This window comes from Biomphalaria glabrata, chromosome 2, assembly GCF_947242115.1.
Source record: "Biomphalaria glabrata chromosome 2, xgBioGlab47.1, whole genome shotgun sequence".
NCBI classification, from domain to species: domain Eukaryota; kingdom Metazoa; phylum Mollusca; class Gastropoda; family Planorbidae; genus Biomphalaria; species Biomphalaria glabrata.
In genome coordinates, this window is record NC_074712.1 from 26,916,934 (window position 1) to 26,931,211 (window position 14,278).

Sequence of the window (14,278 nt, forward strand, 5' to 3'; positions counted from 1 at the left end):
TTCCGTCTATTCATCTATTCTTCCTTCCGTCTATCCATCTATTCTTCCTTCCGTCTATTCATCTATTCTTCCTTCCGTCTATCCATCTATTCTTCCTTCCGTCTATACATCTATTCTTCCTTCCGTCTATTCATCTATTCTTCCTTCCGTCTATTCATCTATTGTTACTTCCATCTATCCATATATTCTTCCTTCCGTCTATCCATCTATTCTTCCTTCCGTCTATCCATCTATTCATCCTTCCATCTCTCAATCTATTCTTCCTTCCATCTCCCCATCTATTCTTTCTTCTGTCTTTCCATCTATTCTTCCTTCCATCTCTCCATCTATTCTTCCTTCCATCTCCCCATCTATTCTTTCTTCCGTCTATACATCTATTCTTCCTTCCATCTATCCATTTATTCTTCCTTCCATCTCTCCATCTATTCTTCCTTCCGTCTCTCCATCTATTCTTCCTTCCATCTATCCATTTATTCTTCCTTCCGTCTATCCATCTATTCTTCCTTCCATCTCTCCATCTATTCTTCCTTCCATCTCTCCATCTATTCTTCCTTCCGTCTATCCATCTATTCTTCCTTCCATCTCTCCATCTATTCTTCCTTCCATCTCTCTATCTATTCTTCCTTCCGTCTATCCATCTATTCTTCCTTCCGTCTCCCCATCTATTCTTTCTTCCATCTCCCCATCTATTCTTCCTTCCATCTATCCATCTATTCTTCCTTCCATCTATCCATCTATTCTTCCTTCCATCTCCCCATCTATTCTTCCTTCCATCTATCCATCTATTCTTCCTTCCATCTCCCCATCTATTCTTCCTTCCATCTCTCCATCTATTCTTCCTTCCATCTATCCATCTATTCTTCCTTCCATCTCTCCATCTATTCTTTCTTCCGTCTATCCATCTATTCTTCCTTCCATATCTCCATCTATTCTTCCTTCCATCTCTCCATCTATTCTTCCTTCCATCTCCCCATCTATTCTTTCTTTCGTCTATCCATCTATTCTTCCTTCCATCTATCCATCTATTCTTCCTTTCATCTCTCCATCTATTCTTTCTTCCATCTCTTCATCTATTCTTCCTTCCGTCTATACATCTATTCTTCCTTCCGTCTTTATATCTATTCTTCCTTCCGTCTATACATCTTTTCTTCCGTCCATCTCTCCATCTATTCTTCCTTCCGTCTATCCATCTATTCTTCCTTTCATCTCTCCATCTATTCTTTCTTCCATCTCTTCATCTATTCTTCCTTCCGTCTATACATCTATTCTTCCTTCCGTCTATACATCTATTCTTCCTTCCGTCTATCCATCTTTTCTTCCGTCCATCTCTCCATCTATTCTTCCTTCCGTCTATCCATCTATTCTTCCTTCCATCTATCCATCTATTCTTCCTTCCATCTCTCCATCTATTCTTCCTTCCATCTCTCCATCTATTCTTCCTTCCGTCTATCCATCTATTCTTCCTTCCGTCTATACATCTATTCTTCCTTTCGTCTATTCATCTATTCTTCCTTCCGTCTATTCATCTATTCTTCCTTCCATCTATCCATCTATTCTTCCTTCCGTCTATCCATCTATTCTTCCTTCCGTCTATCCATCTATTCTTCCTTCCATCTCTCCATCTATTCTTACTTCCATCTCCCCATCTATTCTTTCTTCTGTCTATCCATCTATTCTTCCTTCCATCTCTCCATCTATTCTTCCTTCCATCTCCCCATCTATTCTTTCTTCCATCTATCCATCTTTTCTTCCTTCCATCTATCCATCTATTCTTCCTTCCATCTCTCCATCTATTCTTCCTTCCGTCTCTCCATCTATTCTTCCTTCCGTCTATCCATTTATTCTTCCTTCCGTCTATCCATCTATTCTTCCTTCCATCTTTCCATCTATTCTTCCCTCCTTCTCTCCATCTATTCTTCCTTCCGTCTATCCATCTATTCTTCCTTCCATCTCTCCATCTATTCTTCCTTCCATCTCTCCATCTATTCTTCCTTCCGTCTATCCATCTATTCTTCCTTCCATCTCCCCATCTATTCTTTCTTCCGTCTATCCATCTATTCTTCCTTCCATCTATCCATCTATTCTTCCTTCCATCTCTCCATCTATTCTTCCTTCCATCTCTCCATCTATTCTTCCTTCCATCTCTCCATCTATTCTTCCTTCCGTCTATCCATCTATTCTTCCTTCCATCTCCCCATCTATTCTTTCTTCCGTCTATCCATCTATTCTTCCTTCCATCTATCAATCTATTCTTCCTTCCATCTCTCCATCTATTCTTCCTTCCATCTCCCCATCTATTCTTCCTTCCGTCTATCCATCTATTCTTCCTTCCATCTCTCCATCTATTCTTCCTTCCATCTCCCCATTTATTCTTCCTTCCGTCTATCCATCTATTCTTCCTTCCATCTCTCCATCTATTCTTCCTTCCATCTCCCCATCTATTCTTTCTTCCGTCTATCCATCTATTCTTCCTTCCATCTATCCATCTATTCTTCCTTCCATCTCTCCATCTATTCTTTCTTCCGTCTATCCATCTATTCTTCCTTCCATATCTCCATCTATTCTTCCTTCCATCTCTCCATCTATTCTTCCTTCCATCTCCCCATCTATTCTTTCTTTCGTCTATCCATCTATTCTTCCTTCCATCTATCCATCTATTCTTCCTTTCATCTCTCCATCTATTCTTTCTTGCATCTCTTCATCTATTCTTCCTTCCGTCTATACATCTATTCTTCCTTCCGTCTATACATCTATTCTTCCTTCCGTCTATCCATCTTTTCTTCCGTCCATCTCTCCATCTATTCTTCCTTCCGTCTATCCATCTATTCTTCCTTCCATCTATCCATCTATTCTTCCTTCCATCTCTCCATCTATTCTTCCTTCCATCTCTCCATCTATTCTTCCTTCCATCTATCCATTTATTCTTTCTTCCGTCTATTCATCTATTCTTCCTTCCGTCTATCCATCTATTCTTCCTTCCGTCTATCCATCTATTCTTTCTTCCGTCTATCCATCTATTCTTCCTTCCGTCTATACATCTATTCTTCCTTCCGTCTATTCATCTATTCTTTCTTCCGTCTATTCATCTATTCTTCCTTCCATCTCTCCATCTATTCTTCCTTCCGTCTATCCATCTATTCTTCCTTCCGTCTATCCATCTATTCTTCCTTCCATCTATCCATCTATTCTTCCTTCCATCTCTCCATCTATTCTTCCTTCCGTCTCTCCATCTATTCTTCCTTCCGTCTATCCATTTATTCTTCCTTCCGTCTATCCATCTATTCTTCCTTCCATCTCTCCATCTATTCTTCCTTCCATCTCTCCATCTATTCTTCCTTCCGTCTATCCATCTATTCTTCCTTCCATCTCTCCATCTATTCTTCCTTCCATCTCTCCATCTATTCTTCCTTCCGTCTATCCATCTATTATTCCTTCCATCTCCCCATCTATTCTTTCTTCCGTCTATCCATCTATTCTTCCTTCCATCTATCCATCTATTCTTCCTTCCATCTCTCCATCTATTCTTCCTTCCATCTCTCCATCTATTCTTCCTTCCATCTCTCCATCTATTCTTCCTTCCGTCTATCCATCTATTCTTCCTTCCATCTCCCCATCTATTCTTTCTTCCTTCTATCCATCTATTCTTCCTTCCATCTATCCATCTATTCTTCCTTCCATCTCTCCATCTATTCTTCCTTTCATCTCCCCATCTATTCTTCCTTCCGTCTATCCATCTATTCTTCCTTCCATCTCTCCATCTATTCTTCCTTCCATCTCCCCATCTATTCTTCCTTCCGTCTATCCATCTATTCTTCCTTCCATCTCCCCATCTATTCTTTATTCCGTCTATCCATCTATTCTTCCTTCCATCTATCCATCTATTCTTCCTTCCATCTCTCCATCTATTCTTTCTTCCGTCTATCCATCTATTCTTCCTTCCATATCTCCATCTATTCTTCCTTCCATCTCTCCATCTATTCTTCCTTCCATCTCCCCATCTATTCTTTCTTTCGTCTATCCATCTATTCTTCCTTCCATCTATCCATCTATTCTTCCTTCCATCTCTCCATCTATTCTTCCTTCCATCTCCCCATCTATTCTTCCTTCCGTCTATACATCTATTCTTCCTTCCGTCTTTATATATATTCTTCCTTCCGTCTATCCATCTTTTCTTCCGTCCATCTCTCCATCTATTCTTCCTTCCGTCTATCCATCTATTCTTCCTTTCATCTCTCCATCTATTCTTTCTTCCATCTCTTCATCTATTCTTCCTTCCGTCTATACATCTATTCTTCCTTCCGTCTATACATCTATTCTTCTTCCGTCTATCCATCTTTTCTTCCGTCCATCTCTCCATCTATTCTTCCTTCCGTCTATCCATCTATTCTTCCTTCCATCTATCCATCTATTCTTCCTTCCATCTCTCCATCTATTCTTCCTTCCATCTCTCCATCTATTCTTCCTTCCGTCTATCCATCTATTCTTCCTTCCGTCTATACATCTATTCTTCCTTTCGTCTATTCATCTATTCTTCCTTCCGTCTATTCATCTATTCTTCCTTCCATCTATCCATCTATTCTTCCTTCCGTCTATCCATCTATTCTTCCTTCCGTCTATCCATCTATTCTTCCTTCCATCTCTCCATCTATTCTTACTTCCATCTCCCCATCTATTGTTTCTTCTGTCTATCCATCTATTCTTCCTTCCATCTCTCCATCTATTCTTCCTTCCATCTCCCCATCTATTCTTTCTTCCGTCTATCCATCTTTTCTTCCTTCCATCTATCCATCTATTCTTCCTTCCATCTCTCCATCTATTCTTCCTTCCGTCTCTCCATCTATTCTTCCTTCCGTCTATCCATTTATTCTTCCTTCCGTCTATCCATCTATTCTTCCTTCCATCTTTCCATCTATTCTTCCTTCCATCTCTCCATCTATTCTTCCTTCCGTCTATCCATCTATTCTTCCTTCCATCTCTCCATCTATTCTTCCTTCCATCTCTCCATCTATTCTTCCTTCCGTCTATCCATCTATTCTTCCTTCCATCTCCCCATCTATTCTTTCTTCCGTCTATCCATCTATTCTTCCTTCCATCTATCCATCTATTCTTCCTTCCATCTCTCCATCTATTCTTCCTTCCATCTCTCCATCTATTCTTCCTTCCATCTCTCCATCTATTCTTCCTTCCGTCTATCCATCTATTCTTCCTTCCATCTCCCCATCTATTCTTTCTTCCGTCTATCCATCTATTCTTCCTTCCATCTATCAATCTATTCTTCCTTCCATCTCTCCATCTATTCTTCCTTCCATCTCCCCATCTATTCTTCCTTCCGTCTATCCATCTATTCTTCCTTCCATCTCTCCATCTATTCTTCCTTCCATCTCCCCATCTATTCTTCCTTCCGTCTATCCATCTATTCTTCCTTCCATCTCTCCATCTATTCTTCCTTCCATCTCCCCATCTATTCTTTCTTCCGTCTATCCATCTATTCTTCCTTCCATCTATCCATCTATTCTTCCTTCCATCTCTCCATCTATTCTTTCTTCCGTCTATCCATCTATTCTTCCTTCCATATCTCCATCTATTCTTCCATCTCTCCATCTATTCTTCCTTCCATCTCCCCATCTATTCTTTCTTTCGTCTATCCATCTATTCTTCCTTCCATCTATCCATCTATTCTTCCTTTCATCTCTCCATCTATTCTTTCTTCCATCTCTTCATCTATTCTTCCTTCCGTCTATACATCTATTCTTCCTTCCGTCTATACATCTATTCTTCCTTCCGTCTATCCATCTTTTCTTCCGTCCATCTCTCCATCTATTCTTCCTTCCGTCTATCCATCTATTCTTCCTTCCATCTATCCATCTATTCTTCCTTCCATCTCTCCATCTATTCTTCCTTCCATCTCTCCATCTATTCTTCCTTCCATCTCTCCATCTATTCTTCCTTCTGTCTATACATCTATTCTTCCTTCCGTCTATACATCTATTCTTCCTTCCGTCTATACATCTATTCTTCCTTCCGTCTATCCATCTATTCTTCCTTCCATCTATCCATCTATTCTTCCTTCCTTCTATCCATCTATTCTTCCTTCCATCTCTCCATCTATTCTTCCTTCCGTCTATCCATCTATTCTTCCTTCCATCTCTCCATCTATTCTTCCTTCCGTCTATCCATCTATTCTTCCTTCCATCTATCCATCTATTCTTCCTTCCGTCTATCCATCTATTCTTCCTTCCGTCTATCCATCTATTCTTCCTTCCGTCTATCCATCTATTCTTCCTTCCGTCTATACATCTATTCTTCCTTCCGTCTATACATCTATTCTTCCTTCCGTCTATACATCTATTCTTCCTTCAGTCTATCCATCTATTCTTCCTTCCATCTATCCATCTATTCTTCCTTCCTTCTATCCATCTATTCTTCCTTCCATCTCTCCATCTATTCTTCCTTCCGTCTATCCATCTTTTCTTCCTTCCGTCTATCCATCTATTCTTCCTTCCGTCTATCCATCTATTCTTCCTTCCGTCTATCCATCTATTCTTCCTTCCGTCTATCCATCTATTCTTCCTTCCGTCTATCCATCTATTCTTCCTTCCGTCTATCCATCTATTCTTCCTTCCGTCTATCCATCTATTCTTCCTTCCGTCTATCCATCTATTTTTCCTTCCGTCTATCCATCTATTCTTCCTTCCGTCTATCCATCTATTCTTCCTTCCGTCTATACATCTATTCTTCCTTCCGTCTATACATCTATTCTTCCTTCCGTCTATACATCTATTCTTCCTTCCGTCTATCCATCTATTCTTCCTTCCGTCTATCCATCTATTCTTCCTTCCTTCTATCCATCTATTCTTCCTTCCATCTCTCCATCTATTCTTCCTTCCGTCTATCCATCTATTCTTCCTTCCGTCTATCCATCTATTCTTCCTTCCGTCTATCCATCTATTCTTCCTTCCGTCTATCCATCTATTCTTCCTTCCGTCTATCTATCTATTCTTCCTTCCGTCTATCCATCTATTCTTCCTTCCGTCTATCCATCTATTCTTCCATCCTTCTATCCATCTATTCTTCCTTCCATCTCTCCATCTATTCTTCCTTCCGTCTATCCATCTATTCTTCCTTCCGTCTATCCATCTATTCTTCCTTCCGTCTATCCATCTATTCTTCCTTCCATCTATCCATCTATTCTTACTTCCGTCTATTCATCTATTCTTCCTTCCGTCTATCCATCTATTCTTCCTTCCGTCTATCCATCTATTCTTCCTTCCGTCTATCCATCTATTCTTCCTTCCGTCTATACATCTATTCTTCCTTCCGTCTATTCATCTATTCTTCCTTCCGTCTATTCATCTATTCTTCCTTCCGTCTATCCATCTATTCTTCCTTTCATCTATCCATATATTCTTCCTTCCATCTATCCATCTATTCTCCCTTCCATCTATCCATCTATTCTTCCTTCCATCTATCCATTTATTTTTATTTTTTAAACTAGTTTAGCTAGCTTGCCTGCTAAATTCATTATTGAATAAATTGAAAATGGCGAATGTTAATAAATGATTGTCAATTACTAACAGATACTGCAGTTACATTTGCCACCGTGTTTGACGAACAGCTATATCAGAAGATCAACATTACAGAAGGTTAGACTTTGCATATCAGAGAACAATTTTAATTAAGTTTTTCAAAGGAGACGGTCAACTTTTTTTTTTTTTTGAAGCCTTAAAAAGTTTGTCTTTATTCTTTCATATTTATATTATTTATTTATATTTAAGATAAAGTAAAAATAATTGTATATTTATATTTCTACAATTCATTGTTGGATTTCCAAATTCCATAACTAGATCCAAACTGTGTTCTTTATGAACAGACGTTTCCTGAAAAATGGTGTATCTTCCGAACGATAGAGTTTCTAAAACAAGGTAGGCAAAATACCAAAATGAATATATGCAAATATGCCTTTTTTTGTTTTCCTTGAATCATTAATAAATCTTTGATACAGGAACTGATTTAGACTTGCCAAATTTCTACATTTTATTTTTGGATACTCAGAGGGTTAAACGGATATACAATTACGAAGTATAAGTATATAGATTTAAATGGTAAAATAAATAAAAAAAGTCGTAGATATTTATCTAGGCGTGGTATTCTGTCTCTTGTCATTGTGTCTAGGCTTGTATTTTTTGTTTAGTGTCTGGCATTGTATTTTGACGTTGTTATTAGGCCTTGTGTGAACGCACACATGAACGCACATAACGCTGTATGAATGCCTAACATAAATGCTAAACATCTAAGGCTCTGTTAAATAAATGTGATAACTGTCTCATTTCTCCCAATGCACCACATATTTATATTGAATCTACGGTTTAGTCTAAATTCTTAATTAGTGTATTTATTTTCTTATGAATACTTCGCTAAGGTGGCTAATTCAATACGAGTATCAGAGTTAATGTAACGCGAGTCTCAAAACCAGTCTCAGCGCTATTGTAACACCATTCTTAAAGCTATTGTAACACCCGTCTCAAAGTTAATGTAACACCCGTCTCAAAGTTAATATAACACCAGTCTCAAATTAATGTAATAGCAGTCTCAAACTATTGTAACACCAGTCTCTAAGCTAATGTAACACCAGCCTTAAAATTAATGTAACACCAGTCTTAAAGTTAATATAAAACAAGGTTACAAAGACAGTTTGTGTGAAAACACAAACTCAAAATCGGCCCTCGAAGTGGTACACCCAGGCAGCTAAAAAGACAGGTATCAATATTTTCAGAAAGAACATAAGATTTAAATTCTATCAAAGACAAATGACAGACAAGAATGGATAAAGAAGTTTGACAGATCTAGAGTGGTGCCAGCAGACCAAAGGATAGGTGAGAGTGAATGTGAAGTTACACATGAACATGAATATTCTTACAATGAACATCTAATTGATCTAATTGTTTTGTAAAGGGTCAATCAATTCAGGTCCTCAAAAAAAAAAACAACAACATTTCCTTAAAAAAAAAAGGTCCATAAGTGTAGCACTGCAGTTAACGCGATAATATGAAAACCTACTTATCAATTATTGATTTAAATTAAGTCCAACTTATATGCATACTAAATAGATTTTTTTTCTCTTAAAAAAAGTGAACATTATTTTTGGGAAATGTAGTAGTTTGTAGGACAGAACTTACATAACCCAAACCCTTACAGTTACATTAGAAATGTAAAAAAAAATAATTTTTTAACAAAAAGTCTAAAACCATTTGCCTAAATGTGTTAAAATGTTTATTTCAACCTATTTTTTAGATTATTTCGCCCCCCTCCCCTCTTGTGTTGGGATGGGGAGGTGGCGATGTCATCAATCCCGCCCCCGCCCACCCCCCCACTTTCGAGCGGTTCAATCTATTTGTAGAAATAATAGCTTGTTAACAGAATCAATTAAATATCTATATAATTAAAACTTGTTATTGTTATTTTAACCGATCTTTATATAATGTCGTTCCCCCGTTAGCCGATTGGGTGGTGGGGGGGGGAGGGAGGGGCGAATACTGCCATTCCAACCTAAACCTTTTGAGTGGGTGGGGGGGGCGGTCCTACTTTTATTTAGAAATCATAATTTGTGAACAAGTTGAATTACTATATAATTTTTATATCATGTCGTACACTTCTGGTATCTTAGCCGATTCGGCGAGGATTAGGGGGGGGGGGCGATTGCTTCTACTGCCCTCCTCACTCTTGTCCTCTGAATTGGGAGTTTGTCCTATTTTTGTTGAGAATCATAGTTGTTGTTGAATATCTATATAATATAAGGTACATATTGATGTTTTAACCCATTTGCACACTATGCAACATATCCGCTATGATCTCAAATTTTATCATTGGTAAAATATAAAATGAAAAAGGGTGGGAGGGGCGATGCATGCAATCGCCTTCCACCCATCGGACAAACCAATACTTTTTTTTCTTTTTGTATTTTAGTTAAGAAATTACAAATTAAAAAATGTCACTAATTAAATTTATATATGCTATAAATTAAATTCTTATATCGAGTCGCCTCATCCCTTATTCTTTAATGCCAAATGCAATCATTACCAGAAAATATAAAAAGGAGCTAGGATTAATCGTTTTCACTCTACTGCCCCTCCCCTTTCCAGACGACAAAGTGACGTTTTAAAACAGAAAAGTCAAATATGGCGACAGAGTAATTTCTGTCATACTAACTATTACATTTACAAAGTTTACTTTTTGAAGAGAAAAAAAATAGAATGCGTTTATGTGGACTATAATTTAAAACAACAACTATTAATTAGGGTTAGGGTTAGCCATCGGGCTATTCACAACCTGACAACTGTCTTTCTCCATTTCTGTCTGTCCTTGGTCTTTCACTCACTGACTGGCCTGTCCATTCTTTGATTTTGTCTTCCCATCGCTTTCTCTGTCTTCCACTTCATCTTCTTTCTGGTACTGTTCCCTGAAGGAAGGACTTTCCGAGCCATGAGGACTTTGTGATGTGACTATAAAGTTTGAGTCTACGTTTTTTGACAGTGGTTAACAGGCGATCGTGGGATCCTGTTTCAACATTAATAAATCTCCGTATACATCAGTATCGGCAACACTTTCGACGCGAGAACGTCTCTTATTTTTTGTATCGACGGGGATAGTGCTGTAGTTGGTAGTTTGTAATTCATAGTTTCTGATATTTTTTCTGAAAATTGTGAAACCTGTCTTTTTAACTGCCTGAGCTGACCACTTCGGGGGCTGATTTTGAGTTTGTGTTTCCATACAAACTGTCCTTGTAACCTTGTAATGTTTCAGGACAAACTAAAAATAATAAGTATCAACATTTCTCATTGACTTGGTTAAATAACACATACTAAGTAAGGCTAAGTACACCAACTCTTGTCTGGTGACTCCACATTTCGTGCATATGCGGCGCTAGTTTTTATTAGATTCTAAATATAAATCATAGATTGATGTAACTCTATCCTTTTCCTACGAAGGTTCGCCAGTCAAAGTGTTTAGTGACTCTCCCAACTCTAGGATCAGTTTCAATAGCTCTTCTGGGATATTTACAGTAAACAAAGCTGGAACATATCTAGTCTTTGGTTCCGTAAGTTGCCTTGTTACTGTACTTATAGAGTGGTCTTTGAGCTTGTCACTTGACACCCTAGTCAAACTTTGGCATCACTAACTGATGTTCTTTATAAACATAGTAATATTAATATATTATTATGAGTGATCTAATTTCCTTATCTTATATATTACAGACGTTACTTCAAAAAAAAAAGAAGAATGATCTAAATAATTTTAGGCTTAAAAGTTTACTTTGATCCTATATAAAGTAATACACTTGTAAAAAAAACACCTTTAAAAAAAGAATAAACAATGGGAAATATGCTATCCGCAATTAGGATAATTCCATTAAAATCATTAAACACAAATTTGAAACTCGATCACATGATAAGCTTTTAGTTGCACTGAAATGATCTTTCATCTGGATGCATTTGCTTTATGATGTGTAATTTAGTTTCAGATTATACATATTGTTTTGATCTAGTTACCAAAAGGCAGTTTATGTATAATCAACAAACCTAATTCAAGACTTCTCTTTTTTTCTTCACTGTACTGATCTATAAATATGTAACTAACCGTACAATATATATAATGGCAGATATCAATCATCAGTATCAACCAGGGTATTCAACTGCTGGGTCTACATCGTGACAACACGGCTCTAGTGACTTGTCCATCCGATGGGCTTGGAATTGTCCGTGCAGATAATGTTGAAAAAAGCCAAAAAAAACGATACTGTAACATGAATGGTAAGTTCCTTCATCTAGTACTTATGCTATCCGAACCAAACACTATTAAAAAATATGAGCTTTTAGATTCTTGAAAGACGTGTCTTAAGTCAGATTATCTCCCATTATATATGATGTGTTTGAAAAATATAATTGGGTCACAGCTTGCATTTGCCACTATGTGGAGGGGAAAGGGAGAAACGCACTTATCTTTGTCCCATCTCGTCAGTGACACGATCTTTCTTGGACAGGGTCTGAGGCATGATTTAAACATTATAACAATCAAAACCATGCGTTTAAACGAGAGATGCCTAAGGCTAAGTAGATCTACATTGAAACTGGACCCAAACGAACTAAACTTTTATTAAATTAAATATTCAATTCAATTTACCTTTCGTAATTATAGCTCTTAACACAACTATAAAATAATAACTATTAAAATATTAAAGAGCATTCAAAAAATATAAAAAAGGGGGAAATGTATATATATATTCGGGTTAGGGTTATTATATCTTTTCCATCCATTAATCCGTTGAACCGTTGAAGCCCTAAACAGCATACAAAAAAAAAAGTCAATAAATGGTTTATCGTTGGTATAGAATGACTACCATGTTTGATGTCGTGGAGCTCTACTCTGAACACGCCCACTTAAATCACCAAAGCCACCTACATCTCGTAACTCACCTAAATCAAGTGGCGGTCGTTCGCGTATTAGAGTTATTCTCAAATTCGTTTCTCATTTAGAGCGAATTTATCTTTATAAACATCTTGCCAGCCAGGGCTATGTTAATTAAGTCATTGGTTAACATGCATGACTAGATGCATGACGCGTAGGACGTAATCATCTTCTTTTTTGAAGTAACGTCTGCATTTATAAGATAAGATAAAATTTAACTTGTATGTTCATTGTTTACAATGTATTTCCAGTGTACGTGTTAACCTTTAGTATTGTCTTTCTTCTTGCAGGTGTGCTGAAACTTGAACTGGGAGACCAACTTCAACTCAAAACAATGGTACCAAACTTACAGCTTCTACTGGACCTTCCTGAGAGTATTTCATGGCTACTGCTGACAGAGATTTGACAAGAACAAGCCTTTTAACAGACATCTTTTTACAAAGCTTATATCAGCTCATTCTTTCTGAATGTCTGGTAAAAAGTGTGTATACGTAATTTCTCCCACACCCATTTCCGGATCAAGCTGAAACTTCGCATACTTATTCATTGACATAGACAAGACATGAATCAATAAAAAAACGTAACCAATTAGAAAATTAATTATTGGTAATTCCTTATTTTATTTAAAAGCAACAAAGGAAACTAATACTTTAGTATAGTATTCACATACATAATTTGTTGGGTTTAGTCCCCTTAAATAACTGTTAACGCTATTTTTCCCCCATCCGTTCATGAATCAAGTTGATACTTTAAACAATTATTTATTGTACCAAACAAATCATGACTAAATAAATAAAAACACTCTACCATTTGTAATAATTTAGGCTATTCTGTTTGATATCGAATAAAGGGAAAAATTGTATTGTTATAAGGTGATGTGATATATTTGTGAATGAATGACACATGATATACGCCTGAAAACATTATCCATCACATTGCTAGTTCAAACTTCAATATGGTATCATCTTTAAGTAACTAATTTTGTCTTCATTGTAAATTAAACGCATAGTTCCATTTTTAGTCTGAACGAATGTCAGTTCAGGTTGTGTCCCCTGAATAATTTTATAACAGTTCTGGATGAAGCCTAAAATATTTTTTTATGATTTGTCGTTTATGAACTGTTGCATAGTGTTATAAAAATCCTTCTAATAGATTTATTTAGCACAACAAATTTTTAATGATGATAAAATAAGCCTATATATTATTGCTATTTATAAACACAGTTAAATAACAATATTCTATCCAATGTAGGCCTATAAATTGTAAGGAGATAATTGCTATAATGTACAGTACAGAATTCTCCATAGATGAAAAATGGAATATCTGCAATAGTAACGATGATTAATAATCCTATGCAAAGATGAATTGTCATTTTATGAATAAATAATATCTCAAATATTAGATTGCAGTTGTATAGATTCAAAACTTTTGACTCTTCGATTGATGCTTCGATTGTTTCCCCTAATTAACTCGATTGTTTCCCCTAATTAACTCGATTGTTTCCCTAATTAACTCGATTGTTTCCCCTAATTTGTAAACGCTATTATATTTTAAGCTACACTATTTGTTTCTAACATAACATTCTTTTCTTTACATTATAACTAACAAAATGGCAAGAAAATAAAGAGAATAAAAGAATTCTAAACAAATACTGGAAGAGTATATTCCATTAATTATAATTATTAATGTTTGTAGTACGTGAATTATGAATGAAATTGAATGAGGTTTCATTTTGCGTTTCTTTCATACTGTTTATGGTTGTATTAATATGAAACTAAATGCTTCTTATCTTGAAATAAACAACATAACATTGCCA

At 36.5% G+C, this 14,278-nt stretch overlaps 1 protein-coding gene across 4 annotated transcripts in view; it reads left to right on the plus strand.

The window, feature by feature from the left end:
• LOC106051406 (uncharacterized) overlaps positions 1-14,278 on the plus strand; it is a 152,063-nt gene extending 137,785 nt beyond the window's left edge. For 2 of the 4 annotated variants that reach the window (XM_056019782.1, XM_056019783.1), the window contains exons 3-7: positions 7,578-7,643; positions 7,845-7,922; positions 10,986-11,095; positions 11,657-11,807; positions 12,753-14,278. In XM_056019782.1, coding sequence (XP_055875757.1) covers positions 7,578-7,643; positions 7,845-7,922; positions 10,986-11,095; positions 11,657-11,807; positions 12,753-12,868 — 521 coding nt within the window. In that variant the 3' untranslated portion in view covers positions 12,869-14,278. The remainder of the gene's footprint in view (positions 1-7,577; positions 7,644-7,844; positions 7,923-10,985; positions 11,096-11,656; positions 11,808-12,752) is intronic. The other 2 variants (XM_056019784.1, XM_056019785.1) reach the window with 1 other exon arrangement.